Consider the following 17333-nt stretch of genomic DNA (forward strand, 5'->3'; position numbering starts at 1 on the left):
CAGAGAGTGGTAGAAAACTGGGACGCTCTTCCGGAGGCTGTTATAGGGGAAAACACCCTCCAGGGATTCAAGACAAAGTTAAATAAGTTCCTGCTGAACAAGAACATACGCAGGTAAGGCTAGTCTCAGTAAGGGCCCCCGTGGGAGCGGACTACTGGGCACTAGAGAATGACACGGTGACGGTTTACCCGCGGCCACCGCATTTAAGCCGCGGGTCACCGCCGAAAACAGGGAAGAAAACTAGCAGTCGCTGCGGTGACGGGGACAAGGCCATTCACCGACCGCGGAAACGGTGAACAGGTTTGTCCCCGCGGGCCAATGTACCCCCTTCTAGGAACCGCTATTTACCTGTGTTTCACCGCTCCTCGCTCGTCTGGCCAGCAGGCCTGCCTCCGTCCAAATGAGGCGGGCCCGCCCCTCCCCTCCCCTGCCTCCCAATGGCCTCCCCTAAGATCGCCGGCAGGAGGGTACCCAACCCCTCCTGCTGGACCCCCCCCCAACGAACCCTCCCACCCCGGAACCCCCTTAGTCTTACTTTCCAAGTTGGACCGGACAGCTCCTCGCTCGTCTGGCCAGCAGGCCTGCCTCCGTCCAAATGAGGCGGGCCCGCCCCTCCCCTCCCCTGCCTCCCAATGGCCTCCCCTAAGATCGCCGGCAGGAGGGTACCCAACCCCTCCTGCTGGACCCCCCCTCAACGAACCCTCCCACCCCGGAACCCCCTTAGTCTTACTTTTCAAGTTGGACCGGACAGCTCCTCGCTCGTCTGGCCAGCAGGCCTGCCTCCGTCCAAATGAGGCGGGCCCGCCCCTCCCCTCCCCTGCCTAACCCACAGGATCCTAGGGCCTGATTGGCCCAAGCACCTAAGGCCCCTCCTATAGCGGGAGTGGCTTTAGGTGCCTAGACCAATCAGGCCCTAGGATCCTGTGGGTTGGGCAGGGTAGGGGCGGGCCCGCCTCATTTGGACGGAGGCAGGCCTGCTGGCCAGACGAGCGAGGAGCTGTCCGGTCCAACTTGAAAAGTAAGACTAAGGGGGTTCCGGGGTGGGAGGGTTCGTTGGGGGGGGGTCCAGCAGGAGGGGTTGGGTACCCTCCTGCCGGCGATCTTAGGGGAGGCCATTGGGAGGCAGGGGAGGGGAGGGTAGGGGCGGGCCCGCCTCATTTGGACGGAGGCAGGCCTGCTGGCCAGACGAGCGAGGAGCTGTCCGGTCCAACTTGAAAAGTAAGACTAAGGGGGTTCCGGGGTGGGAGGGTTCGTTGGGGGGGGTCCAGCAGGAGGGGTTGGGTACCCTCCTGCCGGCGATCTTAGGGGAGGCCATTGGGAGGACCGGCAGGAGGGGTTGGGTACCCTTCTGCTGCGATTGTCGGGAGGGCCGTTGGGGGGGTCTACATGAGGGGTTGGGTGCCCTCCTGCCGTGATCGCTGGGGGGAGGGGAGACTTGCAGCCGTAGCCGCGGTCACTATGCTAATCACGGCAGCATTTAAAGTACATGTCGTGTTTGTTTTTGCATTGCTAGCCCCAGGGGTGGTGGAAGATTAGTGATTGAAAAACTGTATGAAAAATAACTATTTTAAATTTAGTGATCAAAATGTGTCAGTTTTGAGAATTTTTATTAATTAATTTTTTCTCTGCGTGTTTTGTTTTTGTATAGTTATTAACTAATATTTAACTAAGTTTTAAAGTTTTAAAGAATGTTTCCTTTATACGTAAATAAAGAAAAGTGAATGGGATTGCAGTGGCGGTGACGGGGCGGTGAATGGGGTGGCAGTGGCGGTGACGGGGCGGTGAAGAGGATGGTGAGACGGGGACGGGGCGGTGACGGGGTTGGTGAGACGGGGACGGGGCGGTGACGGGGATGGTGAGACGGGGACGGGGCGGTGACGGGGACCAATTTTTTCACCGTGTCATTCTCTACTGGGCACGATGGACCACTGGTCTGAACCAGCAGTGGCAATTCTTTTGTTCTTATGTTCTTATCCGACTCTTTGCTTGTTACCCACAAACATCAAATAGTAAATCTTAATGGACAGAAAACCTCTGATACTGTGTGTACAAAACAAAGAAACAGGTTTCTGATGCACAACTGTGAACAAATATATATAATTATATGAGAGAAAAAGACCTCAGAGGCCTGCACCACTGTGGAATAATAATTCAATAAGTGGAGACCGCAGGTTAAGGTTTTCATTCATCGGTCTAAAAACCTCTCATTTGCTGATCACCAGAAGTGCAAATTACTTATGCACTGTATAAATATCAAGAAAATCAGCAAAAAATCAAAATGCACTTATTTTCGGTGCTTGCGAAAAGTTATAATCACGGCCTGACTGGACTCATTTCGCCAGTATTCCTTGCTTCTTCGGGGGTCTTTTTTGTAAATGCATTTAGCTTTACTGCAGTCACATAACAAAAAAGACCCCCGAAGAACCCATTGATTAGCAGTTCTATTCTATCTACTTTAGTTTCACCATTGTTACAATTACCCATACATAACTTAAAGAACTTTAAATAAATAACTCTCAAATTTAATTTTTTGTTGGTTTTGCAATTTTATAAATTCAATTATAATGTGCCATGAAAAACATTTTCTCCGTTTAGTGTGCCGGAGCTAAAAAAGATTGAGAGACACTGGTCTAATACCTTGGTCTTCACTCACAGTTTTCAAGGACTGCAAACAGGTCAGGTTTTTAGGATACTCTACTGAATATGCAAGAAGGAGAATTACATTCCTACCTACATAGTAACATAGTAGATGACGGCAGATAAAGACCCGAATGGTCCATCCAGTCTGCCCAACCTGATTCAATTTAAATTTTTTTTTAAATTTAATTTAATTTTTTATTTAATTTTTTTTCTTCTTAGCTATTTCTGGGCGAGAATCCAAAGCTTTACCCGGTACTGTGCTTGGGTTCCAACTGCCGAAATCTCTGTTAAGACTTACTCCAGCCCATCTACACCCTCCCAGCCATTGAAGCCCTCCCCTGCCCATCCTCCTCCAAACGGCCATGCACAGACACAGACCGTACAAGTCTGCCCAGTAACTGGCCTTAGTTCAATATTTAATATTATTTTCTGATTCTAAATCCTCTGTGTTCATCCCACGCTTCTTTGAACTCAGTCACAGTTTTACTCTCCACCACCTCTCTCGGGAGCGCATTCCAGGTATCCACCACCCTCTCCGTAAAGTAGAATTTATATTGTAGAAAATCTCTAATATTAGGAATATTCTGAAAACTGACTTATTGCTGGCCTTCAAAGATTTGGAGTGAAGACCAAGGCACTGATACAGAGGTTCTCAGCCCAGTTCTTGGGACACACCAAGCCAGTCTGGTTTTCAAAATATGCATAAATCCCTTTAATTCAAAAAAGTATACGCACAAAATTGCATGTGCAATTAATAGAATAAGAAATCACCCTTACAAAGCATTCAGCAGTACTTAACTGAATGTTAGATCTTAGCGGCTATACTCAGATAACACCAGTGTTTGTTAACTGATCTATTACAAACCAGCCTCGTCATCGGTCTAAACTTTTTAAAAAAAATATATTTAATATTTTTAATAATAAAAATCTTTCTCGTTACCACAACTATTATACAGCAAAAAATTCTTATATTTCATGTAAATCGTTCAACAGTATTCATCTTAAAAGTCAGCCTCGGGGACTCTGACATGAAATCATGTTTTGCAACTCGCTGTATCAAGGAGCGACCCCTAAAAAAGTCAACATTAAAAATTATTCCCAACTGAAACAAAACACAGTCAATATAAAATATTATAACAAAACTTTCTAATCGTACCTTAGAGAAGCACACACTCCATTTTCCATTCCAGAATGTTTCAAGATGGTGGCATCTTTGCCTGACCACCCTTTTATCCATTTTATTACTTGATCAAACCTAACTACTCAGAATCAAACACTGATCATTTGGTCATTCAAACTAACATCATCCACTCAGTCTTAGCATTAAGATCAAAAGGTTTCACTGTATTTAAATTACAGATCCACCTCTGGGTTTTTTTTAATAATTAAAATGGCTACCCTCCCTCTTAAACCTGATCAATAATTTGCCTTCTAATGTCTTCTACTGTATTCTGCCAGTGCTGAACTAAGGGAGCTTACAAGCTATTAGTAGTAATGTGGAACTTATGCTCAGTAAGCCTAAGTCTAATCAGATTACTACTCCTCCCCCCCCCCCCCCCCGCCTGCATATATCAGAGCAGAGGGACACATAATAATATGTATCAGCCATGAACTGGTGCACATAGTGTGAGATCGCACTTGGATTTTCATTCCTGTTTGAGGATCAACGCACTTAGTACCTTGCATACTACATTTACTCCATTGGCAATGCTTATATTCTATATGAGTGGCATTCAAAACTTCTTCCCCCTTGCCACCTAGCTTAAACTTCCTACGACATTTCCTAATGTTTTTAGCTCTCTGATATGCCATCACAGGAGGTTCAAGAAAAATGATTGTAGCTGAATCACATGCCAATGTTTCCTAATAATCTCAGCAAAGGGCTTAGACAAAAAAATACGATCATGTTTCCCCCTTCCTTCTGTTCAAAGCACATTGGCTACCAGTAGAACATAGAATTAGCTTTAAAATTCTTTTACTAACATTCAAAATCCGTCTAAGTAACCAGCCCAAATTCATCAACAGACTTCTCATCTCTTATAGTCCATCTAAGGCCCTCTTTTACAAAGGTGCGCTAAGCATTTGAACACACGATTAGCGCACGCTAATCAACAAACACAGTAAACGTTAGCGCGTCCAAAGGATAACATGCATATGTTAGCATTTAGCACATATTTAGTGAACGCGAAAAAGCATAGCACACCTTTGTAAAAGAGGGGATAATGCTCTTTGTTTCATGACTCAGAACCTTCTCACTATTCCATCCTTAAAGCACATTAACACAATGAGATCTAATATTTTTGCTGTTATTCCACCCTCCCTCTGGAATTCCATACCCAATTATTTATGTGAAGAATCATTTCTAAATCACTTCAAAACAAAACTAAAAACATTTCTATTCCATGATGGTTTTGGACCATAACTGTCCTTGTAAGGACTAATTACCTCATTTCTAATGTAGTCCTCCCCTACCTATTGTTTGTCCCTTTTTTGTTCTCTTCTTCTCAGAATATTGTAGTTCTTACCCTTTTCTCTCCTGTTTTAGTTCGTCCAAGGTTTATGTTATTTGTTGTACTAACAATCCCTAGTGATGTCTTATATTGTTAATTTTATAATCTCGTTTTATAGTATTTATACTCTATATAATCTTTTATTATTGTACACTGCTTAGAAGTTTGATTAGGCGGTATAAGAAATTTTAAATAAACTTGAAACTACACATGTTAAAATTGACTATTTGACCTTACCAACCAATTATTGGTTATAATTTGTGTTAATTGACCCTATTAGACAGTTAATTTATGTAACTGCCCTTAGTCAGTATTCTATGAGTTGTGCGCTCAAATTCCAGAATGCGTAACTCCAATGGGTGTGTAGACCTGGGAGAGGCATGGATAGGTCAGGGTTGTGTCAGGCAGTTATGCAAATGGGTTATAAAATACTAGCAGTTATGTATCTATTTATTTATTCAATTTTCTATACTGTTCTCCCAGGGGAGCTCAAAATGGTTTATATGAATTTATTCAGGTACTAATGCAATTTTTCCCTGTCTGTCCTGGTGGGATCACAACCTATCTAATGTACCAGGGGCAATGGGGGGATTAAGTGACTAGCCCAGGGTCACAAGAATCAGTGTGGATTTAAACCCACAACCTCAGGGTGCTGAAGCTGTAGCCAATCTAGAAATCAAAATGTAGTAAAAGTGAGCCAAATATAGGACAATCAAGCCATTGTGACATCACTGATGAGGTTGGCTCTTAGGCATTGGTGGAATGAGGCATTATGATGTCACAATACCATCTCTGGTTATCAGAGGCTGAAGCTTTTCACGCTATTTATTTATTCAATTTTCTATAGTGCTTTCCCAGGGGAGCTCAGAATGGTTTACATGAATTTATTCAGGTACTCAAGCCTTTTTCTCTGTCTGTCCAGGTGGGCTCACAATCTATCTAATGTACCTGGGGCATTGGGGGGATTAAGTGACTTGAACCCACAACCTCAGGGTGCTGAAGCTGTAGCTATAACCATTGTGCCACACTCCCCCCCCCCCATGTATCTAAATGCCTGCAGTTTGGCACATACATTTACATCAGCTATGCATATTCATTGTGGGTATCCTGAAAACCTTACTGGCTTGGTGTATCCTGAAGACTGGGTTGAGAATCCCTCCTCTAATATAACACAGAATAAGAGGAGAACACAAGAACATGTTGTCTGAGGGCTTTTCTTACTCTGATCACTAAGCAACCCATTCCTATGTAAACCCAGGAATTAAATAGTGTCTTGCTGTTCTTTGTTTTGTTCTTAATAGCTAGAAGACAATGGGGAGCTATTTTATACCCTAGATGATGGTCACACAAAGTTTACTGATCTCATTCAGCTTGTGGAATTCTATCAGCTCAATAAAGGAATGCTACCCTGCAAGCTACAGCATTACTGTGCTCAAGTTACTGTCTAGCTGAAACCTCGGCGGCTCCACCTAAGACCACAGATGATAAGAGCTTACAGTAAAAAGTCTTAAGTCATTACGATGAGATGCATGCACATTTCAGTTAGGGAGCAATTCTGTAAGTGGCACTTCCTTTAAGGTGCCCTAGTGCCATGCTGTGAGATCTTTTCATATAATGGCAACTGGGTGCCTAGATTCCATTATAGAATGCTAGCATAACACAATATCAGTGAGCCTTTCATTTACATGCCTGCAGTTACACCAGCGATAGACCCGGCTTATCTGCAATCATATTGCAGCAAGGATGTACGTATTTTGCAGTATTCTGTAAGTTATGCGTGTAAATGAGAGTCGCACCCATAGTCCACCCATGTATAGCTCCTCCTTGTATTTACCAGCACCATTACAGAGTAGCACTTAGGTGCAAACTTCCATGTACTGTATATGCGCTACTATTCTATATATTTACTCACTCATATGGAGTGTAAATACATTATGGTCAGATTGAAGTAAACTTTGACCTCTTAAAGTGCAAACCCAAGTGTCTTAATATTATTGTAAACGTTCCTGTTTTTTTATATTTCATAACCAAGATTTGTAATTATTTGAGCGCAGTTTGTGCTGTTCCAGCAACTGTTTACATTAATTTTGGTTTCATTGCACTAGTTGAAGGTTGAGTGCAGATATGATGTCAAACATTGTTACAATAGCCTAGTCTCACGGATGGTCTCAATGCATACACAAGTAAAAGGCTCTGTTTAATAATAACAATAATAATGATCCATTTTCCAAGCTTTTTTGCCAGTAGACTCAAAGGGACCTGTTCACTCAAATGTGACAAATGTTGGGAGCCTTTCGGGAATCTTCTCATACAATTAACGCACACATTATCGGGAATCTTCTCATACAATTAATGCACACATTATCTGCATTATGGATAACACAATACAGTAATTGTCTCTGTGCCATTGGTACAGTATGGTCCCACCCATTCTCCACCCTTGCTCTGCCCCATTCCATAATAGATATAAACAGTCAACACAAGGTAATTTCTACATTAATATGGCATTTATGTTAACTATTGGGGCCAGATTCTGTAAACAGCACCTAACTTGGTAGGTGCCTAGAAAAGCAACACCTACCACACCAATCAAAGTTAGGCAGTGTTTGTAGAATTTTGCCTAGCGACACCTAATTCATCATAGGTACCGATAGGCGTATACACCTTAGGCTCCGGTAAATTAAGCCAGGGTTTTCTTGGCCTAATATACCGGTGCCTAACTCAATCCATGTCCAAACTCTGTCCCATATCTGCTCCTAATCATGCCTACTTGTCGGTAGGCACTAGTGGGAATCCTGGTGTTGACACCTACATCGGAGTGGTAGGCGCCTACCAAGTTAGGTGCCTGCTGGCTAATTTATTTTTTAAAATAATTTTTTATTGGTTTTTAATTGCTCTTTTAATTATCAGTCCCAACCATAACCAATAGGTATGACAATTGACAGATGCTGCACCATGCAACCACAAATAAATAAAACAATACAGAAATCTTTTGCAGTTATGAGAAACCTTAGACAAGTCCGAAAATTCTTTGAAAGAACACAAGTCCAGCTCATAGTACAATCCCTAATCCTAGGTTTACTGGACTACTGCAACATCCTCTACCTCCCCTGCCCTGCAACAATCATTAAACAATTACAAACAATTCTGAGACTCGTCTACTCATTGAGGAAACACAACCACATTACAGAGGCATACATCAACTCACACTGGCTTCCAATCCAGTAAAGAATACTTTTTAAATTCTACTGTATACTATTTAAAACTATAAACGGAAACAGCCCAACATACCTGAACCACCTCAACCAGGCATAGAAACCCCCCCCCCCCAAATCAAAGAAGTAAAACGGAAAAAAATATACGACGGCCTACTAGCCACTCAAGCAGCAAAATTAGATAACCAAATTGCCAATCTACTGATAACAACCCCAGACTACGAGATGTTCAGAAAGGAAATAAAAACTATACTCTTCAAGAAATCCCTGAAAAAGACTTAATACCATGAGTACCTTCCTTCTTCCAGTCTTCTCCCTAACCCACTGATACTACCTGACCTACACTTGGAAATGACATGTGATCTTACTTTGTAACCCTCCATTTATAACTCTTTTTGTAATCCGCTTTGAACCACAAGGTAATGGTGGAATAGAAATCTCGAATGTAATGTAAAGTAAAATATTCTCATAGGCATCTAAAATGATTTGAGTGAGGTTTCTCTTTTAAAGTTAATTTTGTAATGCTCAAATATTTGCACTGTAACTTCCACGCTGGTTGTAGCAGTTATTCTGTCGTCATTGCTATATTACTCCATATTTCTTAGCTATATTTTGCTTAAAAATATCAGGTGCTCCTGTACCTTCTCAGTTTTAGTGAACTTACCCTCTGATTTCTGCCAGCACTACCATCCACCCTCAGTTCCCGCAGCTTCCTCTGTACTTCTAACTGTTTTTAAGCAAACAGCACTGTATACAATTAAAATGTCATCTTACCATCTTACTCTGCAGTTCTTGAGCAATGACTTAACTATACATGGGTTATACACTGCTGACATTTGAAATTGCATTTATGATAAGTTGTTTAAGTATCATTTCAAGACCATGTTAATAGCAGTCACATGGAAAGTGGACTAAATTCATTTAGTCATTTTTATCAGAATCTGTTGAAAGTAAATTAAATGGTAAACATCCTAAGTTTGTGCAGATATTCTTTTGAGAATTTATTTCTTCAAGCAGATTTATACGGTGCTGAAGCAAAGTGTGTGAACTTCCTGGATCTATATTTCAGTAGAGTTTATACTCAAAGCATGATTAGATATTAATCTAAATCTTAAGGTAGTTCCACTGAATAGACAACATAGACAAAAAGGATGTATTTTGATCATTTATTCAACAAAACAATTCAACAATAAATACCCTTGTGTGACATTTCCTTGAGCAGTAATGATTTCCAATAAATGTTTCCTTTAACTGTTGATTAGTATGTTACATTTCCTTGAGGAATTTTGGATCACTGTTCAATACTGAATTGTTTCAACTCTGAAATTTAAGGGCCTCTTTATAAACAGCTTGCTTCAGGTCTTTCCATGATACCTCAATAAGGTTTTAGGTCGTGACTCTGACTTGACCAATATAAAACATGTGGAAAGGCATTTCAGAAAGAATATGTAAGGGGGAATTCCAACATCCACACCAGGATGGTGGAAATCCCATACTGTTTTATAAGAAACTTTTTAGTAAACATAAAGGACTAGATTCAATAAATGGTGCCCATAGTTAGACACCATAATGATTCCCACTAAGATAGTATTCTGTAACAGACACTCTGAACCAGATTCTATAAATGGTGCCTAAGTCATAGGCTTTCAATCATCCATTGGGCGCCATTTATAGAATAATGCAGGTAGGACCAGAATTTTCTTGGACTAAATGAGTGAGCCTAAGGTAGGTGCCTACTGGCACTTGTCAATCCATGCCCAAACTCTGCTCCGAATCATCCCTTAACTTTGCCTACTTGCATGTAGGTGCCTTGGCGTAGATGCCTACTTTGAAGTAGTAGGCACCTATTGGCTAATTAATTTTTTTAATGGTTTTAAATTGATTTTTAATGGCACTTTCAATTAGCAGCGCTGATTAAACAAATTAGGAAACATTAACCCCCTCATTTATGAACGCATAGTGTGGGTTTTAGTGCCAACAGTAGTGGTAACTGCTCCGACACTCATAAAATTCCTTTGAGTGTCAGAGCAGTTACTGCCACTGCCGGTGCTAAATCCCCTGCTATGCATTTGTAAAAGAGGGGGTAAGTTAGACATCTAGATTGGCTAGGCATGCCGATCTAGGCATCTAACTTTAGGCGCCATTTATAGAATCAGGGCCTCTGTGCATAGCACCCTTTACAGAATAGTAGCTTGATGCAAGTCCTGTATCTAACATCGGAAGCAAGCACTTACGTCTGCCAAAGCTGGTGTAAATGCTCATACCCAACTGATTGCAGTTGGGCTTGCAAATCAAAGCTTTTAATAATATTGTGCCTAGTTTCTGGGAATGCCCCTAACCTGCCCATGCCCTTCCCATGGCTTTGCCCTCTTTTAAGCTGTACCAGATCCTTAGCAGGTACCAACAAGCTCCTCTGCCATCACCAGACCCCTGATAGCCCCCAGCAACCCCCCAACCATCATCCAACCCCAAGCAGACATCATAAATGGCAACTACCATCCCAGCAGGCCCCCAAGTATGGACATGATTCCAACATGTAGGAGTCTCCCAGAGAGAACTCTCCCCTTTGGGGACTATAGACTGTTCAAAATAGAGAGAGAAAGATAATGGTTCCTAGGAAAGAAAGTGAGATAATGTACCAGGTGGAAGAGAAAAGGAAAAGGGAGAGATGTTGGATCTGGGGATGGGAGGAAGGGAGATTATCAGTTATTTAGGAAAGGGAAGAGGGATGGGTTTTGATATACCACCTTTCTTTGATTACTATCAAAGCAGTTTACATATTATATACAGGTACATATTTTGTACCTGGGGCACTGGAGGATTACAAGGGAATGCTGAAAAATTCTCAGCCCAACCAATCATCCTTTCTAAATTCATTTTCAAAACCTCCTGCAAACATTTGTTTTACTTTTTATTTATTTAAAACATTTATAATCCGCTTTATACCAACGCGGCTTACAATTCAACATACATATCTTTAGACTCGTATGATTTAAAACCACACGCCTGTTGCAGGGGAAAAGGTAGAGGTCAAAATTACTCTAAAGGTACTCTACTGTAATCATCTTAAGAAGATAGCATAATCATTATAGAGAGGCACAGAGCTAGATCAGGGGTGCCAAAGTCCCTCCTCGAGGACCGCAATCCAGTCGGGATTTCAGGATTTCCCCAGTGAATATTCATGAGATCTATTAGCATACAACGAAAGCAGTACATGCAAATAGATCTCATGCATATTCATTGGGGAAATCCTGAAAACCCAAGTGGATTGTGGCCCTTGAGGAGGGACTTTGACACCCCTGAGCTAGATGATAAAGGCCTGTGCAAAGAGATAGGTTTAGAGCAACTTTCTAAATTACAGCAAGTTCCCACAAAACCTCATGGCGTTCTTTAGGGCCGGCCAAGCAGTAGAGGGTGCCTCTTGGAACTTATTCTATAAGTAAACCTAGGTGACTAGGTATAGAATTTCTCTTTATATATATTTTATGAAAAGCTCCATATCCAAGGAACCCTTTATAGAACATTAGCACAACTTTAACTGCACAGATCTAAATGTCTCTTTTCTTACATATACAACCTATTCAAAGCTTTACTCATGAGATACTAAAGTATACATATTTTCACAAAAAAGATCTATATATATAAAATGAACAAAATGGCCTGAAACACAATTCCTCTACACTTACAAAAATGGTCTGGATATTGTGTTGTTAATCATATCGTATATACCAGTGTTTTTCAACCTTTTTTGGGCAAAGGCACACTTGTTTCATGAAAAAAATCACGAGGCACACCACCATTAGAAAATGTTAAAAAATTTAACTCTGTGCCTATATTGACTATATATAAAGTAATTCACTTGAGTGCCACCGCCGCCATCGGGAACAGGCCGGCGCCAAGTTCTCCCTGCTTCTCTTCCCCGCGGGGCCGACCAACTCTCGCCACCCGTCGTCAATTCTAACGTCGGAGAGGACGTTCTAGGCCAGCCAGGCAGCGATTGGCTGGCCCAGAACGTCCTCTCTGACGTCAGAATTGACGCGTGTGGCGAGAGTTGGCCGGCCCCACAGGGAAAAGCAGGGAGAACTTGGCGCCGGCCTGTTCCCGATGGCGGCGGTGGCACTCAAGTGGCTAAAGAGCCGCAGTTTGCCGGCCTAGGGACAACACTGGAGGGTGGCCAGCTGTGCACCCCCTTGGGACGTAAACCCGGGATGGGGCAGACCGCCCCCCCCCACCCTGGTATGCCACTATCTGTACCTCACTCCCTCCCTATGACCAAAAATTCTCCTTTCTTCTATTCCCCGTGTACACAACCATCTCTTTCCCTCCCTTCCTCTTTCCAAAGTCCATGCCTTCTGTGTCCAAACACTCATTCCCTCCCCCACCTCAGCATCTCTTTCCCTCCCTTCCTCTCTCCCAAGTCCATGCCTTCTGTGTCCAAAAACCCATTCCCTCCCCCACCTCACCATCTCTTTCCCTCCCTTCCTCTCTCCCAAGTTCATGCCTTGTGTCCAAAACGCACTCCCTCCCCCTTTGTGTTCCGTGTTTGCCTCCCAGCCCATCTTTGCAACTTTCTCAGCAAAACGAAGCTCAAGCCGCGAGGCTTGTCTTCTGCTTCCTGCCTGCCCTGCCGCGCACAAATAGCCGAACGGAAGTATTCTCCGACGTCAGCGCTGACGTCGGTGGGCAGGCTTTGCTTAAGCCCTCCCTCCGACGTCAGCGCTGACATCGGGGAACGCTTACGATCGGCTATATATTAGCTGCAGGGCAGGCAGGAACAGAAGACGAGCATCGCGGCTCGAGATGTATTGAACTCCGCGGGTCTCCCGTCCAGCTCTCTCCTGTCCACGTGGGGCGGACCGCCCCTCTCCCTAGACTGTGGCCTAGGACCCTGGGGGAGCCCGGGCCCCCTGTCAGCTCCGGGCCCCTGAATGCAGGACTGGTGGTACTGCCCTGATGGCGGCCCTGACCGTACGGCACACCAGGCAACATCTCGCGGCACACTAGTGTGCCGCGGAACAGCGGTTAAAAAACACTGGTATATACTATTAGAAAGGACGCCTCAGCCCCACCACTCCACCGCTGTAAAAAGTTTATATCGCGGGAAGCCTTGTCTGGTGCTTCATCATTGGCTGTCTTTTCCAACTTTAGTTTTCTTACTTTGTTTTTTCTTTTTTATAGCTTTTTAGTAATAAGTCATTATTCTGTTATACTTATTGATAGTAAATTCAAGATTAGAATAGTACTTATCTCAGCCAAACCTGGGGAGTCAGACCCGACATATTTCGCACGTAAACCGTGCTTTTTCAAGGGTCTCCCTAGAAAATACAGAAACGGAGCCATAAACATACAATTGTGTACAGCCCCCTCCCTACCGAAAATTACAAAGTTAAAAAACTTGTGTAATAAACTACAGCTTACCGAGGTTGCCGCCGTCATCCGACTCCAAATGCTGAAATGAGCTAAAGATGGCGCCGGCGTCCTCGGGACTCAATTTAAATACTCTCTCTCCCACAAAAGTTCACGCCCCCCTGCAGCTCATTGGCCGAACTCGTGACTTACTCACATCACGGAACTCCATTCGATCGTGCTGTTTAGCCCGCGGGGTTCAACTGTATCAACCTTAAAAATATACCTTTGCTCCTCTTCATTGAGCTGTCTCAGATCTCCCTCCCCCTCAGCATCATTGGTCTTATAAATAATGCGCCATCTCAGTTCTTCTACAGAATGTTTATATTTAACCCAGTGTTCCACTAAGGGAGCCTGGGCTACCTCATTCACTATACGGGACTTATGTTCGTTGAGATGTATCTTGATCTTACGATTAGTACGGCCAATGTATATAAGGTCACAGGGGCAGGTTATTGCATATACAACACCCTGTGAGTTGCAATCAGTGTTAGGGCAACAGTTGGCAAGTTCCAGGGAGAGATCTAATTTTAAGATCTAGAACTAACACTGATTGCAACTCACAGGGTGTTGTATATGCAATAACCTGCCCCTATGACCTTATATACATTGGCTGTACTAATCGTAAGATCAAGATACGTCTCAATGAACATAAGTCCCGTATAGTGAATAGTACATTATTCAAATAGTGCAAGTGTGACAAACCTATAGTACTGAGCTGCTGCAGGTTAGTCAGTATCTTAAGAAATTACATTCAGGTAAAAGCCTGATTTTTACCACACCCAAAATAGCTCTGGTCACTAAAATATGCTGTAGCATTGAGAAAAGAAACCTTATTTACCACAGATCCCGTTATTTCTAATGCAGCCTATTCACTAATAGAGGGTCATTTTATAAAAAGTTACTTATGGGTGAACAGAAGAAAAGCTGCTGATTTGCAGCCTGTTTCATAAAAATACAAAGGAACCTCATGTGTATTTATAAAAAAAACATACTTGCAAAAATACTGCAGAAATTGCAGCTAGGCTGAGGTCACTGAAATTTATACCTGCTCAGGAACAGTCCTGAATGTTAGCAAATAAAAAGTGTGCATGTATTCAACATTTTATAAAATATATGCTTAAATCCCAACTCCACCTGTGTGTTCCAACCAAACTCCTCCCCAAATACATCTACTCTAGAGTTGTGTGCAAGTACTAGGGGGCTGCTGAACAGTTCTCAGCCCAACCAGCAAATTTGGGGCAGTCTCCATTGAGGGCTATACACTTACCCCCTCTTTTATGAAACTATGCTATCAGTTTCTAGCGTGGGGAGCCGTGCCGAATGGCCCGCGCTGCTCCCGACGCTCATAGGAACTCAATGAGCATCGGGAGCAGCGCGGTCCATTCGGTGCGGCTCCCTGCCCTAGAAACTGCTATCACAGTTTCATAAAAGGAGGCCCTAGTCCAGTGATTTTCTACTTTTTTTGTTCCGCATTTTTCAGACGGAATGAAAAAAAGTGGAAAATATAGGACTAAGTGTATAGCCGTCAAAGGAGACTGCCCCAACTTTGTTGTTTGGGCTGAGAAGTTTTCAGCAGCCCCTTGTACATGCTTAATTACACCAGGGCTACATTAATGATTTTTATGTGTGCAATTTTACATATGACAATGTTTTACAAAATTACCTGCATAAATATCCATTTTCTTTACTAATGTTGTAATGCTCTTCTGTAAATAAAACTCAATAGTGCTGCAGTGAATTATAGATGATTTGTATTAAGTTGTGCACGGTGGACTAATTGTTCTATTTTGACTGCGCTTTCAAAAATCAAATAATATGCACTTCACAATCCAGTCATTTTTGACGGCCTTGTTAAAATGTTTGCTTCTAGGGTTTTACATGGACTGTTAAATAATGATGTCAGAGTAAAATATGAAGGTGACATAGGTTTGTAATAAATGTTTTATGGTTATAATTGGTTTGGGCCTTTTGTTTTTAGCTACAGTTGAAGCCCTCCTATACTCGTATGTCTACTAAAAAGCAAGATGAAAATGCACGATGATAACATTCTTAAACTGCATATGTATTTAAACATCACTATTAAGTTCTAATATACTCACCTGAAAGAAATGTCAACAGTGCTAAATCTTAGCCTCTGGATGTCAGCAGTACACTATGAAATCTACAGTCAACCTGCATTTTCTCCATGATATCCTTCAGATTACTTGTGATCTCTCTGAAACTCCAGAAAACATGGTTATAAGCGGGCACCCAATTTAAGAAGGCAAGTAGTTGACTACATAAGGGCTACATTTGAAGCTCTACTCCTGTTCTGAACATCTGAAAACTGGAATTTAGATGTTCATATTGCATCGATGTCCAAATCTCAATTTTATAAAGCCAGAATATAGACATGAGGATGTGATCTGGGTATGTTTTGGGTGGGACTAGGAAAGGGCCAAAATCCAACTCGGATTGCAGAAGGGAAAGGAACACCATGTCATAAAAGATGGATTTGGCATGTCCAGATTACAGAAATATGCCCCAACTGAGCAGTTCTCCACTGGAGGGAGTAAGCAAAGCCACAGCAGGTATTTTTCTGTCCCTGGAGGGCTCACAATAAAAACAACAGAGAATATCAGAAAGAGCTACAGTCTGATTTGAACCAGCATACTCTATCTCGCTGTTCTGGTTTTCAGCTGGCTGCATTAATCATTGGTTTATTCCTCCACACAAATGTCTGTGACCATTTTAAGTTTTTCATCACTTTATTTTGTAATTAGGCTTTGCAATTGTCTCTGCAATGAAAGTTTTTTAATGCCTTTTATGTGTGGTAGGTAGAGTGGGTTTCCCTCACCATATTTCTGAGGCTTTTTCTTTCATTTGCTTTGGCATGCATTGCTTATGAGCCATTTACAAAATTGGAACCCAATACGAAAGAATACTAAGAGTAGATGATAGAAAAATTATTTCTTGTAAAACCCACAGGAAAAAAATCTATCACTACTCAGTGAATCATAATGTGTCAATGTACTTAATATCAAATAAACAATCCTAATGATAAGGTGTGAATGGTCCTCAGTGGGCTTATGAGCCTAGCATTCTTTCTGTGTTCTTTGTGTTTTGGGAAGCTTTTGGATCAATAATTTTGCCATTGTATAATACACATGTTCCTATGCTGCCACATGGAAGTCCACATCTCTTGTTTTGCACTGTTTATAGTTTGGAAGCTTCAGTTAGTAAAATGGTTGTTTATGCTGGACATAGTCAGCGCTTGGATATCTATTTTTCATGTTTTTTAGAACAAGTTGTATGTGGGCAGATCTTATTCTAAAATACATGAGAAATGAATGTCCATATATGACTTTGATGTCCATATTCTGAGTTAGAAGTCCTTTCTAAAATTCCACTTTTTCTGTATCTCTCCCTCCTATTGAGTCTTATCCTGAGTGGCGTAGTAAGGGGAGGGGGGGGCAGACCGCCTCAGATGTTGTCTTTGCGGGGGGAGGGCATTGGCACCTCTCTTCCTTTCTGTCCCCCCAGATACCTCTTTAAATGTTCGCCGGCTCGAGCAACATCT

General features: G+C 42.3%; 1 protein-coding gene across 2 annotated transcripts in view; it reads left to right on the plus strand.

Moving 5' to 3' along the window:
- Positions 1-16778, plus strand: part of GRB14 (growth factor receptor bound protein 14) — a 118200-nt gene extending 101422 nt beyond the window's left edge. Inside the window, exon 13 of one of the 2 annotated variants that reach the window (XM_033945207.1) lies at positions 15753-16778. In XM_033945207.1, coding sequence (XP_033801098.1) covers positions 15753-15815 — 63 coding nt within the window. In that variant the 3' untranslated portion in view covers positions 15816-16778. Of the gene's footprint in view, positions 1-6451; positions 8090-15752 lie in introns of those variants that run through there. The other variant, XM_033945205.1, reaches the window with a different exon arrangement.
- Positions 16779-17333: the final 555 nt, after the last annotated feature.

Source organism: Geotrypetes seraphini, chromosome 5 (assembly GCF_902459505.1).
Source record: "Geotrypetes seraphini chromosome 5, aGeoSer1.1, whole genome shotgun sequence".
NCBI lineage: Eukaryota > Metazoa > Chordata > Amphibia > Gymnophiona > Dermophiidae > Geotrypetes > Geotrypetes seraphini.